The sequence below is a fragment of the Macrotis lagotis genome, chromosome X (genome assembly GCF_037893015.1).
Source record: "Macrotis lagotis isolate mMagLag1 chromosome X, bilby.v1.9.chrom.fasta, whole genome shotgun sequence".
Lineage (NCBI taxonomy): Eukaryota > Metazoa > Chordata > Mammalia > Peramelemorphia > Peramelidae > Macrotis > Macrotis lagotis.
Window position 1 is genome coordinate 519,441,495 of NC_133666.1, and position 18,484 is coordinate 519,459,978.

At 37.0% G+C, this 18,484-nt stretch overlaps 1 protein-coding gene across 4 annotated transcripts in view; it reads right to left on the minus strand.

The window, feature by feature from the left end:
- Positions 1–4,009: 4,009 nt before the first annotated feature.
- Positions 4,010–18,484, minus strand: part of PHACTR1 (phosphatase and actin regulator 1) — a 652,586-nt gene continuing 638,111 nt past the window's right edge. For all 4 annotated transcript variants that reach the window (XM_074207811.1, XM_074207810.1, XM_074207812.1 and 1 more), the window contains 3 exons: positions 15,844–15,984; positions 7,023–7,099; positions 4,010–4,192 (listed from right to left, as the gene is read on the minus strand). In XM_074207811.1, the coding sequence (XP_074063912.1) occupies positions 4,177–4,192; positions 7,023–7,099; positions 15,844–15,984 (234 nt within the window). In that variant the 3' untranslated portion in view covers positions 4,010–4,176. The remainder of the gene's footprint in view (positions 4,193–7,022; positions 7,100–15,843; positions 15,985–18,484) is intronic.

The following is an 18,484-nucleotide window of genomic DNA, read 5'->3' on the forward strand; positions in this document are numbered from 1 at the left end:
ATGAGGATCTTGGAGTTGATGGCTTTTGAAGTCCCTTCTAGACTGAATGATGCTCCTCTCATCCCTAGTGTTCTTAACTGGGAGTGGCATGGCAGTTTTATGAATTTGTTTTATTTAATATTTTTGTAACTATTTCAAAAGAATTGATTTCTTTTGTAATCATATTCATCTTATTTTATTCATTTACAACCATTATTCTGAGGAGTCTATAGGCTTCCCCAGACTGCCAAAGGGTTCCATGGCACAAAACAGTAAAGAACTCCTTCTTTAAAATGTAAAATACCCTGCGATGTCTTCTGCTTAAGAGAAAGTTCCATAGATGGAAAACATAGACAGGAGACTGAAACATTTTTTTTAAAACTTTTTTTTTTTGTTGTTAAAGAAACTGCATACACCATCAGAGACAAACAATAATTTAAATACCATGCAGTTTCTGTATGTACAAAACTTAGGACACAGAGATCCAGTTTAATTATTCTCCTATTTACAGATAATTTCTTGTTCTTGATCCAGTCAATTACAATACTTGAAGAGTACAGGATTGACAGCCACCACATTCACTCCTATACAAAGACGAGCTATACAGACACTGGGTTAGCAACTGGAAAATGCAGCTGGTTCTGAATTTTAACAGATACATGGGGAAAAAAGCCGTTTCAGATGCCCTTGGCTAACTCTCTGTGCATGAAGAAATGTTAAAGATACTGTTCTTCTGAGTGCATGCCACCATATTGGTTCAGTAGTTTATGAATCTCTTCTTTATCAAGAAGGGAAAAGAATGAATTCGTGGCAGCAGTTTCTAGTTCACTGACCATCACTCTGTGTAACTTCTCTAACTGAATGGAAAGCCCCAGGTTCAGGGGATTCACTATGTCCTTAGATGTAGAAACAATATCATTTAGTGCTGTAGTGGTATCAGACTTGGAAGTCAGTAGACTGATGTCCAAATTTTGGAGCCACTACTTACTATATGACCCATGGAAAGTCTTGACCTCTCTGAATTTCAAATTAAGAGGTGGAGTTAGATAATTTTAAACATCCCTTCCATTTCCTACTTGTTGTAATTGAAGATAATTAGAATTAAAAAAACCCCATTAGAATAAAAAAATTCAGAAATATATGCAGCAATATTTTTCTTTCAGCATTAAGGAAAGTCTGTATTTGGTAAAGATAATCTTGTGTTAGAAATATCACATATTTTCCCCCTTCTTAAAATAATCCAGATGCTTAAATATCTGTTCAGGAATGGCATATCTTTTTTTTCTTATGCTAATCCAGATGTTCAAATAGAGTTTTAAGTACTGGGAATTCACATCACATAAAAGAAGACTTTATTTAAAAACTACATCTTTCTCTGAAGAGGGATGCTTTAAACAGAATCTAGGCCACCCCTCTTCTGTCTGAATTGGAACCAAAGTCTTTACACAGTATTGTATATTGGCTCAGTTGACACAACAATGTGGTAAAAAAGAAATGACAGATTTCTACAGAGAATTCAAGGTATTGCAAAAACAGGCATAGATTAGAAGACCTCAGCCTGCAGTCCATTTTGTTGGTGCTACCCCTGGCAGATGGTGGGAGTCAGGTGGGTGTTAAGAGTCACATAAATGAAGCTGGAAATAGCCTACCCTGGCTCTGCAAGCACAGTTCTCATTGTTGTCAGAGGGCTGTGGGGATACACATCTGACAGTGCAAATGATGCCTGGGAAAAAGGTACTTTGCAGGAAGGCAAAAATAAATTTGGTTAATCTTCCTGAATATAAGATGGACTGCAGCACTTGGGCACTTTAGGGAGAAAACCCAGGTATTCTGCTAATTGGATCTTTGTAAGATATAGGAATGTTGTTACAATGAGCCCTCGGAGGGCTTAAAAAGCAGAGTGGAAGTATCAACAAGCCTTGGTGAGAAGGGCCTAGCCCATAGAAGATGCTTCCCCACTACTTCAAGGGAAGACCAGGGGAATTGTATCTCATGAAGAAATTACTGGAAGTTGCCAAACATGATTGGGGTAGACAAAAACCAATTCCTTTCAACCTGGAAACCAATACAACCAGCACCTTCAATATTGTGTAAACAAGTCAAAAGGGCTCTATATCTTTCATCAAGACACTTGCACATTCACATGTCAGTAAGCCTTTTGGCAAGATCTTATTTACAACTATATTAAAACCTGGCACATTCTCCCTGAACAAAATATTTCCACAAGGCAATAAATAGTGGAACTCAAATTTGGATAAAGACAATAAGTCTCAGAAATAACATATACACCAAGATGGACCCCTGGAATGCTCCTTCCTGATGGCATGGAGGAACCTATGAATTAAGGGTCCCCTAGTTGCTGAGCTCTGCCCTGAGGAATTGTCCTGAGCTGGTCCAGATATATGCTGACTCCTTGAAAGCAGCATGATGCCAGCTGCTGGCAGGAGTTTGGAGAGGGACTTCCTCCTGTAACAAAACTAGTATGATGTATATTGTGGTGGTGGTAGTGGTTGAAGATGGTGAGGGAATTATCTCTCTTTTTGTGTGACTACCTAGTCAGTTTGTTTCTATGCAAAATATACATGAGTTGGAGAATCCAAGGATCACATTAGAGTGACAAGCAAATTTTCACAGATATCTGGATAGAGCCTTGTTGTTCAGGACTTACTGGCTCTCTCAAAAATAAAGCTAAGCTAAATATAATTCTCTTGGTGATAGTAGTTTTTATACTGTCAGTGAGTAGTTTAAGAGTTGCCTCTTTCATCATAATGCATTGAGAGATCCATTTTTCCTTCAAGATCAGTGCCCTTTTTCCTCTTTACTGCCCAGATCCAGGTCAACCATCTCATTGATCAACTCATTCTTATATGCATTATGAAAGAGATGAAAAAAATTCATGCTAGTTTTAAAGGATCAATAGGGCACACCACGGGATGGCTGGTGTTCATAGCTGTATAGTTCTGATGCTCATGTAGAAACGTCATTGTGTCTCCAAATGAACTCTTCAAAGCAAAAGATGAAGGAAGGGAAAGCCATCAAGTGTGGTATTTTTGAAGGAGAGGCCCACCTGTTATTTAAGGTCCAGTATCAGCAGCATGAACTCTTGCATCCAACCTTCAAGCTTGGGTGCTGAGTCATTTCTAAGATATATACCTAACCTTAAAATGGTGCACTTTACAAAAACCAGCTCTGGAACACGTTAGGGAAACTAAGGACATTGGTCAAGCAGAGCTGCTACCTAGGCCATAATGCCCATAAAGCAGTTCTTACTTGTACTTGCCTATATAGCCATTTTACCTTAATAACATTAAGTTGTTATGTGTGTATGTGTGTGAACACCAGAGACATTCTAATTTCTTAACCCTTATGGACTATCGACTTTTCATTAAGCAATAAAAATGCTGACTTCATTCTAAACAAATTTTGCAGGAAGGAGATACGATTTTGATCTGAGGTGAATATATCAGTTATTCAGGATGACCTTTGTATTCTCCAACATGTACATCCCTCTTATGACCAATTAATAGTCATCTATAAACTCAGGTAGAAAAAGGCTTTCCTTTGTGTTCAGTGTATGGAGGATGGAAACAGGGATGGAATGGAAGGAGTGCAGGGAAAGGGGGTCACTGAGAGCGGCACTCCCTGACTGCTTTCTCCTCCTAAGGTGCTCCCCAAACCAGAAGCCACAATTGGTTTAAGTGCTTGGGGCTTAAAAGGCCGGTCTGAACATTTTTACTTTATACAATCATTCCCGGAAAGAAACCCATTGCCTCAGCTTTCTTTGGAGTTGAGTGATAGACACTTGCGAGGATGAGGGTGGCTGAAGACATAATGAATGCAGTTACCAGCTGGGCTTGGACAAATAGGACACATCCACATGCCAGAAAGTCTTAAAATGAGGACGCCAAGCTGTTGTCCTTGGCCCTGCCAGGGGTGGGGTGGGGGGTATTTCACTGTCAGAAGTTATGTCTGCAGATCTGATGACTGAATGGTAACCATCAAGTTTACAGATATGTATTATATATATGTATATAATCCTCAGTATGTTTATTTTTTCTTCTTTTCTCTTCTTTTTTAAAAAAAAAAGGCAGTTCAGAAGATTTACATGGTAATGGGAGAAGTGAATAATACCAGCACTTATGGTTCTTATAAATTCATGTTCTGAAGACAGCATAGCACTCAGGTGGAATTCAACTGCTACGGTCGATGAAACCTTTGGAAATAAAAGCCAAAAAAAGGAAAGTGAGTTTGTAGATAGATGACCTCTCGCCTCTCAAAATGGGGTCCTCAAGCGCAGGTCTTACTTGCAAATCTGCCTTTACAACATCAATCAGTCAATAAACATTTGTTAAAACTTTACTGGAGATATCAAGACAAAAAATGAAACAGTCTTTGCTTTACATGAACTCCTATATTCTAAAATATCCGAAAAGTGATCACCAGCCTCTCTGTAGGCCTTGAGAGATGAGAAATTTGCAGGAATTATATTGGATCCTAAGCTTCTTGAGGGCAAGAACTGCACTTAACTTCTCAGCCCCCCCCCCATTTTTTTTACATCCTCCACCATAGTTCCATGGCGTAAGATGCCTAATTAATTGCTAGTTGAGTGTAATTGAATCCATTTTTTACCTTTGCATTTAAAAAAAGCTTGAAGATTCATACTGACTCTTTGTGTGAGGGAAGGTCAAACAACAACAGGGAATGGGAAAAAATTGATGGACAGCTCTCAGAGTGAGATCAGGGCACTCCTAACACCCAGAATTCCAACCCCCCCCCCACCTTTGTGACTAAAAAAAGAAATGGACTAAGTATCAATTTGGGTTCCAAGTGACCATAGGAAAAGTTGTTACCTCTATGGGCCTCAGCTTTTTTCTGTCAAATAATGATGATAAATATCCATTGTTCTACCTCAGAGGGCCATACATGATAAGCCTTCTGTACCTACCCCCCTTTTCTTCATATCTATCTCACTAGAACCCTGGATTCTAATACTGGATCTCCCAGTTCTGATAGATGAACTTTCATCTTGTTTATCTGGAAAGTTGAATACCACACCACTTCCCTATTTTGTCTCCTCATCATGTCACCCCCAACCCTATGCCCAGACTTCCAGCATCCCTCTTTATTTTATCTTCCTAAACTAGAATATAAGATATTTGAGGGCAAGAACTGACTTGCTGGTTTTTATTTATATCTCCATCACTGAATGATAAGGAACAGTAATATCTGACAAATAATGAGAATTTAATTTAATAAATGTTCTCTCTCTTTATTGGTCTATATCTACCTATCAACTATCTCCCCCCCCCCCCCCGTCTATCTATTTTGATTTCTGTATTATCTATTGGGAGGGTCAAATTAGATTAGATTTTGAAAGCTATAATGTGCGAGCTAAATTGAAGATCATGATCCCTTTTGGTATTTGATTTTTCCCTCTGGGAGAGCCTGTTAAGTGTCAAATGAGTAGAGATGATTCTTTTTTACTACTTTTACCTTTCATAACAATAGTCTCAAGGATTCTTGAAACTAAATAAACTTGATATTTCTAAAGTATTTTAATAACACTCCACTATGTCTTTGAATTAGAGGTTTCTGTCTTCCCTTCTAGGAGATGAAGATGGCCCAAGAGAAGGCTTGTTATGGATGGCCTTCTAAGGTCGACTTTTTTTTTTAAGTTTTTTTTTTTTTTTTTTTTTTGCAAGGCAAATGGGGTTAAGTGGTTTGCCCAAGGCCACAGGGCTAGGTAATTATTAAGTGTCTGAGACTGGATTTGAACCCAGGTACTCCTGACTCCAGGGCCGGTGCTTTATCCACTACGCCACCTAGCTGCACCTAAGGTCGACTTTTTAGATATTTTTTATCACCATGTGATATGTAGAGAAGCTGAAGTCTACAGAGATAGTGACTTGCCTTTGGTCATCTGGCTAGTTCTAGGACTAGAACCCAAGGGAACCAAAATCTAGGTTTCCTAGAAAGTTGCTTTTAGACCACATCAGACTTTTTTTCCCATTTAAAAGTATGATGCAATCAATTTCACATCCTCTTAATTTTTTTCCCTCTGACCTTTGAACCCTAGTGCAGAATAGTGAGCTAGGAGTCAGGAGCCTTGTAAGTCAATCTAGGTATAGATCCACCATTTTGCCCATGGATAAATCACTTGACCTCTTTGAAACTCAGTTTCCTCATCTGCAAAATGGGTGATAATAATAGCTCTCCTACCTCCTTCATAGGATTATTATGAAGATATTATGTCATAAAACCTCACAAATAATGTAAATTCTCATGATTACATGTTAAAAAGTTATTACCACTTGAAAGGTTTTAGTAAAGATAAACCAATTTAAGTTATTTTGATAGCATTTTTAAAGTTTTTAAACATTAAACAAAACATGTCTATGTGAGGCAGCTTGGCATTGGGGCTAGTGTGTTGGAATTGGAGTCAGGTTCAAATTCAGGCCTGATTATGACCATGAACAACTCACTAAACCTCAGTTTCCTCATCTATAAAATGGAGATGATGATGCCTCACAAAATCAAAATACTTTGTTGTGTCATCACCTATTCATTTTCCATCGCTTCCTTCCAGATTCAGTCTCAAATTCTATCTTTCCTAGGAAGTCTAGTTTGGTTTTTCCCATTTGCTAATAGTTTTCCCTTCCTATACTCTATATATCTTGCACGTTCCAAGAAATTCACATGTTGTTTCTCCCATTAGAATGTCTGCTTATTGAGGGCAGTTCCTTTCCTTGCCTTTCTTTGCATTTCTAGTGTTCAGCATGGCACCTGGTAGGTTTTAAGTGTTTTAATAAATTGTTTGTTAACTGGACTGATTCAGAGGCAGGCAGGTTTGCCAAACTGCACACTTTAAAGTGCTGCATACTTTAAATACCAGATATTATTATTAACAATGGCAATGAATATTATCATTTTTTATAACCACACTAAAAACATCAATCTTGAAAGTGGGAAAACTGTCTAGTTTAGAAGGTGACATTGCTTACTGAAAATTTTAAAAAAGTTCTTAAAAAGCATTTACCACCCACCTTGTTAGATGTCTACTTAATTCATGAACTTCCATTTCAGTGCTTTTAAATTCATTGAGCTCCTTCCGAATGGCAGCCTGAAATGAAGAGTAGTCCGTAAATATGTAAATAAGGAAGATGGAAAGAAATACATTTATTTTATTTCAAACAATAAATTTTCTTAAGCAATGACAAGAGAATCATAAAATAGATTTCTTTACACAGAGAGGAAAAACACCTAGGCTCTAAAATTACAAGTCGTGAAGAGAAATATATTAATTTCCCCTCTCCCTTTTTTCTTCTTTCTATATGTTTCTGTTTTCCTGTCTTCTTCTGTATCTGTCTGTTTCTGTCTATCTCTTTCTTTCTCTTTCTCTTTCTCCATCTCATCAATAATGGATACATACCTGCACAGATAAATCATGACCATAATCAGACTTAAGTGTCAATCCTTCTTACTGAAGTGAATAAACAAAGTTGTTGCCAAGTACAAGAACTACTTCAAAAACAAAATGCAAAAATACATTGAGAAGAGCAAGAGTTCATTAGCTGCCTTCCCCACCCCCATTTTATTTATTAATATTTTCCTTTTTGATTTGATCAACTCCAGGGTAATATATTGTCATCAACTTCTAGAAGCAGTATATCTTTGGGGGAAACTAAGTCATAAGCTTTTCTCCTCCACATTTGACAAATTCATTCTCACTGACCTCTTCAGTGCTGAGGCTAGAATAAAGAGTGGTTAGGGTCTTTAAGTGTTGACTGTAGTGGGGAAGAGGATGAGGTTGAATCTGGGAGAGGTCAAGAGTGAAGAGAACAGTGAGAGGTTCTCACCAATCACTTTTTGCTTAGGAGTCAAGACTATAAATAAATTAAACTATGATGTGCCCTTCATGTTTGATTTTATGAATTGATTATATGACATAGAAGTTCAAGTTTGGAAAACCATCATGTATTTGATTATAGCAGGTGCGCAAAGAAGGACAAAGGAGTGTGTGTGGGGAGGAGAGATAAGGGCACACAGAGAATTATCTTTAGCTAGCAAACTGATTATGACAAAGTATGCTCATCTATCAGGGTGTTACTATTTCCTCTTCTGTTTCCTGTTCATGTTTCTCTCCCTAGCCAAATGGGGACATTTTTGAGGAAGTAGGTTATCTTATTGCTCAAATAATTGTGCATCACTTTATCATAGCTGATTCATAAGGAAATGTGTATTGATGATTATGATGACATCAATGACATCAAAACTGTTTTCTCCACATTTGAAATGATTAATTATGCTATGCTGTGGTAAGAATACTGGACTTGAAGTTATTTGGTGACTTCTACCACTTACTAATAGGATAGTTGATATTTAGTAAATCATTTGCAACTTCCCTAAGCTGTTTTCTTTGCTATAAATCTTCCTAATAATCCTGAGAAAGTTGTGAGGTTCAATTGAGAGGATATTTGCATTATGTATTATAGTCCATAAAATAACAGAAAGTTCAAGGGTTAGATTTAGAGTTAGGGGACATGGATTCAAACTTCAGTTCTGCCTTTTATTAACTATGTGGGGCTTCAGCTTTATTATTTTTAAGACAAGGGATTGGACTAGACTTCTGAATGTCATTCCAATTCTATGATCCTATCCTATGTGAATTCTTAGTACCACTTGATAAACTAGAAGCTGTTGTATTGTTAGGAGAGCAGGGCAATGAGCAATATCACTCCAAGTCCAAGTACCATAGTAAGAAAGGATTATTGTTATTGTTCAGTCATTTCAGTCTGACTCTTTGTGACTCCACTTGGGATTTTCTTGGCTATGATTCAGGAGAGGTTTGCCATTTCCCATAGATGAGGAACTGAAGAAAACAGAATTAAATGATTCACTAATATGGGTCACATAACTAGTAAGTGAGACTGGAAGTGAAATCAGGAAGATGAGTGTTATTGACTCTAGGCCCAATACTCTATCCACTGAGCCACCTAGTTGCTCAGGAATAGAGACAGACCATATACATGGCTTCATTTATATGGAAAAGAAGAGTTATTCTATCCTTCTGCTTTGATAACTGTCTATACAGAGTTGTAACTAGAAATTTTGTACTTAGGAAAAGTATCAAATTTACCTAGGAGAAGGTATAAGAATAATGGCCCCTCATGATAGTTTGTAATGCATAATAAAATAATACAAGAAGCAACTAAGATGAATTCCACTGAGTGTGGGTGTATGTGGGTAGTGGTGCAGTGGGATGGGGTGAGAAATGGAGAAAGTCTTTATATTGGCTTCTATGCCACTGAAGGACTGTGTGTGTGTTAATTTTTTGCCCATTCTTGATTTTGATGATGTAAAACAAAGTCCCTTGTACCAGTTATAAATTATTAGGGTCAGGAAAGACAGGTACATGCAGAAAGTCCTGGTTCCCCAATCTACCAATCTACATCTGCCATGATCATGAAGAAGTTCCACTTCAGGAATTTTTATAGGGTACTTTTCTTGATATGGAACTACTTTCTGAAACTTTGGTCCAATGTGCTGAAATCTTCAGTTCCTACAGTACTAAGTGGAAACATGAACCTACACAAAACCAAGGTTTAGATATTATCATTCTTCTCAGTGTACCTTTTTATAGTCTTTTCATTAGTACAGAAGATAGTGAATAGTATCCTTTTTCTCTCACTTTTCTAATTGTTGAATGAAATGTGGGAAGTTCAGGTTTTAGACTAAGGGCAGCACCTGAAACTCAATCTTTGGCAAAAATATTACCACTTATAATAGTATCTGTGCAAAGTCACCAATCTCCCTTTCTCTTCCACAACTATCTGGGTCCAGTGGTCAGATATAGATCAGGATGACTGGAGATGATCATGGATGCATTGGGAGACCCTTGACCTTTTGTTTGAGTGCTGACTGACTCAGAATAACTGGAAATAGCAATGGTTTCTGTTTTGACCAGAAACTCTGAGGGTCTTTACCTCTAAGATTGATTTTTTTGACTAGGTAAAAGAGATCATTCTTTGTTTTATTTCTTTCTTACCTAGCCCAGATCACTGAATGGGTATTGCCTCAGGCAAAAAATGACCTGGGAAAGACCTTAGCTTAAAGAGATCAAGGTCTCCTGCTGCATTCAGGGTCAAGTCCAATCATCCTGATTTCTATCTGACCATTGGGTCCAGATGATTATGGAGAGAAAATTAATAGATGACTTAGCACAGCTCCCCTCCACTCAAATCCAATTCACTTGCTTTTCATGGCATTACCCCCTGATGTCACAGTTCTCTTTGAGAATGAAGGACAAATAGCAATATTAACAACAACAATACTTGGCTATTCTTTAAGAATTTATTCCTCTTGCCTTCAATCTAATGGAGAAAGTAGGTGCTAAAGGAGAATATCGTAGTAAGAAACATGTACCTACTATGTAAGTGCTTTAAGATGTTATTTCATTTGATCCTTGCCACAATCATGGGAGGTTAATACTATTATCTTCTCTATTTTACAATTGAAGAAATGTTGGCAGAGGTTAAGCAATGTACTCAAGGTCACCTGGCTAATGAATTAATAATACAATTGAACTCAGGTTTTTCCCAACTCCTCAGGCTCAATGCTTTATCCATTAAGACAACTAATTGCCCTAGGAGGAAAAGACTCAGAATAGCCCTAGCATAGATAGACAAGAGTAACAGGGCTAATTCACAAGGATGCTTCTGAGGGGTAGTACGAGGACAGATGCATGTGGGGCAATGAGTGACTGGCAGCCTTGTAAAAAAATATCAAATTTTTATTTGGTTACTTATAATTCAATTTATTTAGAATTTACTAGTACCTTCTAGGTTCTCAGGTATTGTATTGGCTAGAGCTACAAATACAGGAATGAAGCCTTCCCCATGCTCAAGGAACTAACACTGAACATCCAAAGTTAGGCCTAAATCAAGGTTTGCACAAACAATATAATTTGTCCCTTCTGAAGAAATCACATTTAACTCATTTTATCCTTTAACCACAGGGTAGAGGTTAAGGTGATGTCCAAGAAGTCCACTGCCTCAAATTGAATGATAAAAAATGTCATTGACTTTATTCTGAAGACTGGTAATGAGAGAGAAGGGCATATGTGATCCTGGACCATCATGACCCATTGGGATAAACTGCGCTGCAGAGGGGCCAATCTCTTGGAAAAGATAAGCTCCTAGAAAGCAATTCCTTTAATTAAAGATTAACTTTTATACCTCTGGCTTAGTATTTGATATATATATATATACATATATATGTGTATATATATATATATATAGTACAGCAGAAAGTCTTTAATTTTAAAATCACTGAGATTTTTGATTCTCTTTGTGTATATATATATATATATATATATATATATATATATATATATATATACTTATAGATGTTTAGTTGAATTTTTAGCTGATTAAACTATATAAAGTAGAAGCAATGTGTTGGAAACTCAAGAGTTCTATCCTAAGTTCATTTGACCATTAAGCAACCCTTCAGCAAACATGATTACTTTACTAATAAAATTGCAGAAAAGATTCATTGAGATTCCACTATTTAAAGCTAGTATTAAAGAAGACAGAGAATGAGTTAAAGTTTTCAGTCAAGTAATCAAACATTCATTAAAGGAGAGTCTACTATGTACCAGGCAAAGTACTGGGAGCATAAAAAGTGAGGGGAAAAAAAGTTCCTGCCTTCAAGGAAATTACAATCTAATGAGGGTGTCAATATGCAAACAATAAATACAAAGCAAGTTATACACAGGATATAAAGGAAACAAAAGAGAGAAAATAGGTTTGGGACAGTTTCCTGTAGGTGATGAGAATTTACTTGAAACTTAAAGGAAACCTGGAATTTCAGCTGTTAAGAGTGGAGAAAGGAGGGTATAAGGCATGAGAGGTATGAGAGACAACTCTTAGCCAAAAACATGAAATATCAAACTGGAGTTTGGGTTATTTTCTTTTCTTTGACACCAGCGGATCATGTTCTAACTTTTTCTATTTCTAGAACTAATATTTAATATATTTTATATCATTATATTTTATATTATATATCATTATATTTTCATCATCTATTTTAGATTTTTATCATATAGTTATATTTCTGGAACTGATTTTTCTCAGTTACCTAAACTCAGGAATTTATATTTTATCTCTGATTCTTCCAGCTCTCTCATTTTCCATAATTAATCTCTTTCTAATTTCTAATTCTAATTTCTAATTCTAATTTCTAATTTCTAATTCTAATCTCTTTTTAATTCTACCTCACAGATAAATGAAAGAATTGTTTGGAAGGGAGCCTTCAGAGGCTCTTTGATTAATCCACACCAGGAAAGGAATCCCCACTATATTATAACTGACAAGTGGTCATCTGGCCTTAGTTTGAAGACCTTCATAAGATTCCAATTAGTCAATAAATATTTATTAAGCACCTATTATAGGCCAGGCCACATGATATTACTTTTATGACTGTTGTTGTTGATAATATTAGAGCAACTAGATGGTTAGAGTGTGGCTGGGAGACAGGAAGGTTTTTCTTTTCAAGCTCAAATCTGTTGTCAAGCACTTACTAGCTGTGTGACCCTGGAGACAAGTCAATTCACCCTGTTTACCTTAGTTTTCTCATCTGTAAAATGAGTTGGAGAAGGAAATGGAAAATCACTCCAGCATCTTTGCAAAGAAAACTCAAATGGGATCACAAAGAGTCAGATATGATGGAAATGATAGAACAATAACAATAAATTCATTCTAGGTACTATGCTAAGTCTAGGGATATGAAAAGAGACAAAAGACTGTCTCTACCCTCAAGGAATTATCCTTTTAATCTCCCATTTCCACCAACTCTTAGGGACTGTTATGTGTGGGAATACTGTAAATTATCATAACCTTGTGCCTTTGAGCATCAGAACCTTTTTTTTTACTAAGTGCCATGGGAGTGGGAGTGGATTAAGGTCTGGGAAGGATATTCAAGCACTTTTATTCTGGTGAATAAAGGGAACACTTGAAGATCTTGATGGAGTACTTGTCTCCTTTGTAACCCTTGTCTCCCACCCCTCCAACACTTGCCTGGGGAGATTGAGAGAGTCCAGGAACTGGGACTCTACAACCAGCCTAGTTCAGACTTTCACTACTTATCTACACTTGTGAACTGGTCTCGCAGCCTTCAAAATATCCTCCTATCTAATTCATCCTTTATATTGCTATCAAGATGCTACTCAAAAAAACTGCTGATTATTTATTTTTAAATGAAAGAAAAATTGAGTTCTGAATTCTCTTCCTCCTTCTCATTCCTCCCTTAACATTGAAAGGTGAGGAAAAATATCAATTATACATGTGAAATCATGCAAGACATTTTTGTCTTAACTATGCTGTAAAAAAGGCAAAATAATGAGAGTTTAAAAATTATGCTTCATTCTATACTCAGGCTCTAACAGTTCTCTTTCTGGAAGGGGATAGCATTTTGCATTGCAAATCCTTCTAAATTGTCATGGTACTGATTAGAATAGCAAAGTCATTCAGAGTTGATCATCATATAATACTGGGTACTCTGTACCTTTTATTACTTCATATAAGTTTTTCCAGTTTTTTCTGAAACCATTCTGCTCATTATTTCTTATTGAACAATAATATTCATCACAAATTCTATCACAGCTTGTTCAGTCATTCCCCAAATGATGGACATCCCCTCAATTTACAAATTTTTGCAACCAAAAAAGAGCCACTATAAATATTTTTGCACATATATGTAGATCTTTTTTTCCTTTTTCCTTGATCTCTTAGGGATACAGACCCAGTAATGATATTGCTGGTCCAAAGAGAATGAAAAGTTTTAAAACTTTTGGGGCATAGTTTTAAATTGCTCTCAATATTGGTTGGATCAATTTACAACTCCAATAATTCAGTAGTGTTTGAATTTTTTCATGTCCTATCCATTATTTGTCCTTTTCCTTTTCTGTCATGTTAGCCAGTCTGATAGGTAATGATTTAGAACATTTTTCATATGACTATAGAGTTTTGATATATTTTTCAGCAAACTATATTCTTTGATCATTTATCAATTGAGGAATGACTTATATTCTTATAAATTTGAATCAGTTTTCTATGTAGTTGAGAAATGAAGCCTTTATCAGAGAAACTTGCTGTAAAATTTTTCCTCCTCAGTTTTTCTACTGCTTTTCTTCCTTTTTAATCTTGCCTACATTGTTTTTTTCATGTAAAACCTTTTAACTTTAATGTTATCAAATTATGCATTTTACAATGTCATAATGTTCTCTATTATCTTGTTTGGTCAAAATTTTTTCCTTTGCCCACAATTCTGATCAGCAAAAATTTCTATGCTACTTCAATTTGCTTATGAAATCATTCTTTATATCTGAACCATGTAACATTATCTTGGTAAATGTTATAAGATGTTGGTCTATATCTAGTTTCTGGAAAACTGCTTTCCAGTTTTCTGAGCAATTTTTGTCATTGGAGAAATGTCAGTTGAACTTGGGTAGGACAAGCCAATATGATAAAAATGACACTTTCTTCTGCCTCTGTCTTTATAGGCTTAGAATGATTTTCCCCTTCCATCCCCAAATCTCTTTCAGTTGAAATTCTTTCTCTTTTTTCAAGAACTAGCTTGAGTGTCATTTCTTCATGAAACCTTATTTAATCCTATCCAGAACAAATTGATTACTCTCTCCTTGAATCTTATTAGAGGTTGTATGTATGACTTCTCTCACAGACTGAATCCTATTTTAACGTCACACCTCTACATACTTACTACCTGTGTGTCTTTGGACAATGTCACATTCTTTCTGGGGAAAACTGAAGGGACTGGATAATATACTCTTTTTTTTTTAAGATTTTTGCAAGGCAAATGGTGTTAAGTGGCTTGCCCAAGGCCACACAGCTAGGTAATTATTAAGTGTCTGAGACGGGATTTGAACCCAGGTACTCCTGACTCCAGGGCCGGTGGTTTATCCAGTGCACCACCTAGCTGCCCCTGGATAATAAACTCTTTGAGGTTCTCTCTCCAGTTCTCAATCTATGACCCTATAATTACTTGAATAAATATTTTACCCTTCCTATTAGATTATAAACTCCAAGGAGTTTATAATCCTTTTTAAATCTTTGTAATCCCAGTATAGGTATATTGCAAAAAAAAAAAAAAGAATCAATTTAAGGAACTTTTGCTGAATTATATTGAACTGTGAATCAATCAATCTTTAGTCAAAAAACCCTTCTCCCCACCTCTCACCCCACAATGTGCCAATACCATGGTAAATGCTGAGGATACAACGACAAGAAAACAGTCCCTAATTTCAGAGTTTTTGTGTTACTGAGAGGAGACAAAATGCATAGAACAAACATGTCAATCAATGTTAAATAAATACAAGGAGGAGGCAGGAATGGCTTTTGACTCTTGGCATCTCCCTTTTCTTTTCTATGGAACTGGCTTCCTCTAGAGTCCTTTATTCCTTTCTGTAAAGTGGGTTTGATTGCATCTATCCAGAGCTCTTTACATTATGCTACCAGTGAGCGCCATTTTCCCTTCTTAAGGCTATTTATTAGTCTATGGCTTTCTAGAGAACTGAGAATTAACTCTAGCGATGATCACAAGCTATTTGGAGCTCTGACTAGAAGGTGTGATGGAAATAGCTCTATTATTTTCCCAGCTGTTGGACCTCCCTGCCGGCATTCAATTACCAGCTGAGGTTGTGACTAACACTTTGGGGCCCGTCTCATTAGAGAGCTCCCTCACATCAAGTGTGAAATGCAATAACAAATTCATCATCTCCAGGGCAGGAGCTAGACTCTGCTCTACAGCTATTTTCTTTCCCTTTCCCTCCCTCAAGGCTCTGCTTACTTTATCTGCAGCAGTGAGTCGAGTCCAAGGCTTGTCTGCTCTCCTGTCATAATCCTGAGCATCGGCCACTTCCACATAGTCACTGAAGCGAATGAGAATCTTCCTTTCACGGAGCTCTTCAACTGTGGGCCTCTGACTAAGCTGTAAAGGACAGGGGGAGAGACAAGGTAATCTCATGCAATGTCACAGCATCCAGTGCTTTTTAGCTCTTGCAGGGACATTTTACAGATGAGGAAACTGAGGCACAGGGAAGTTAAGGGAATTAGAGGTCACATGGGGAGTAATGGTGATAAAATATGAATCTAGAGTTGGAGCTCTTTGCTGATACCAGGGTCCCTCCATCCTGACTTATCTAAAGTTACAATTAGTTAGGGCCAGAGTAATGTATCAAAAAAATCCTGATTTATAATCTACAGCTTTTTACATCATGCTACCAATGAACACCATTTTCCCTTCTTAAGGTTACTTAAATTTCAGCTTTCACAACTATGGACACAGGCATTAATTGCAGTCAGAATACTTGTTCTAATAACATGAAAAATAAACAAACATTCCAGAGACTGTTTCTGTTTGACACCATTCTGGTATCATGTGGCTCTTGGCTAGAACTGGAATGTTCATTCCCTACAGCCAGTTGGAGGACACCAGGGAAGCAATGGGCATTGTATGGAAGACAAATTGGGTAACAAGCTTCTGTAATACTCCTAGACCATTAGGGATCTGGACAAGTTTAAGAGTTCTTTGGAGTCTAAAGCTGACCTAGAATACAGAATACACATTGGAGAATATATGCAGAAATAGATATTCTTAGCTTGGGGATCTGCGAATTTGGTCAATTTTGTCAAAAAATTTTTTTGGTTACGGATTTCAATATAATTCCTTTCTGAGCCTATGTATTTAATTTTATGTCATTTTAATAAATTTATTTATTTTTCCAACTACATGTAAAAATAACTTTCAAAAGTCACTCTATTTTGGAAAGGTTTTTCCCTCCCTCGCTTAGAGAGTAATCTAATATATTTTATGCATGTAAAACTATGCTAAAATATTTCCATATTAATCCAATATTTGTATTTTAAACATTATTTTAGAAAGGATACTTAGGTGTCATCAGGCTGCCAAGGGGTTCAGTGGATAGAGTACTGGGCATGGAGTCAGGTAAAACTGAGTTCAAATTCAGCCTCAGATACTTACTAGCTTAAGTCACTTCACCTCTGTCTCTCTCCCATTTTCTCAATTGTAAAATGAGGATGGCAATGGCACCCACTTCCCAAAGTTGAGAGAATCAAATCGGATCAGATTTGTAAAGTGCTTATTGAAGTGACTGCTACATATAATTACTATGTAAATATTTATTCCTTCCCTCTCTTCCTCCTCTGACACACACAAAAAAGTTAAGAACTCCTGATCTAGAGGGTCCTGGAGATCACCCTGAAGCTGAAGCTGAAGCTGATCTCTCTCAAGCTCCAGAGCGGACCTGGTCTCATCTGGTCACCCTCAGATGTAGTGCTGAAGTGGTCAGTCTGCTTTGTTGCAGTGAAGCCTCTAGAGTGAAGATGAGGCATTTGGGGGTGCCCCTAATTATAATTATTTCCTATTATTATAACAACAAAACTGAACATTTATGGTAGGTCCACCACTCTTAGAACAGCTAGGCAAAGAGGCTTGTGGTGACCGTAACTCCTATTGTAAGCTATCTGCCACCACCAAAGCTGCGAGTAAGTCAGGTTTCCTTGGCATTTTTGAAATTGGTAAGGCTTTCAATGTCCCATTACCATGAACAGCCAACTCAGTTTAGAAGCTGATGATGTGCAGTAGGATTGATCTTTACCTTAAATCAAACAAAAACCCAAGCAAAACCTCTTGCTGTGTGGAGCTCATGTAATAAATGGAAATGAAGATCCATCATTATAAAGGAAGCATTTTCTATGGGCCCAAATAAAGGTTGTATATCTGCAGTTGGCCACACACATGGTGTTAAGTTGGGGGTAAGAGGGGTTTGGGAATAGATATATGAGAGGGAAGATGTATACATAGTATGAGGGAATCAGATTTGCTCTAAGCTCAGGTAGCTGGGGAGTAGTGACTTGAAGTAGACCAGGGGTTGGGAGAAGGTAGCAGTTTCTTTCAATTTGTGGGAATTTACAATAAAACTGTATTTCACCCCCACTGAGACTAAAGTTCTTCTAGTTTCTGGGGAAAAAAAAACAAGGCAGGGATATAGGAGGAAATGAAAAGACCATTGTTCTCTCTAGCTTTGCTTTCTGGAAACAACCAAACTAAAAATCTACCTTACTCAGTATGACAGAGGCACTACTACCAAAAAGCCCACCAGACCCTATCATTTACTCTCCTACCTCACAGGAAAATTGTTAAAATTAAGTAGGGTAACTTATTGAGGAGAGTAGAGGACAAGGGGAGAAGGTTCTAATAAGCAGCAGTTAAGACCTACATCTAACTTATCTGTGAAAAGGGCTCAAAAGAAATAGAACTAAGGGACAGGAAGCAATGTATATTCCCCACCCTGCTCATCAACTTCCCCACCTCAACTCAGCTTCTCCATAGTTTGGGGGCTGCAAATGGAGATATGTGACTGCACCATATTCAGGGAGGCTGCCTTCTCATCCTTCTTACTCTCATA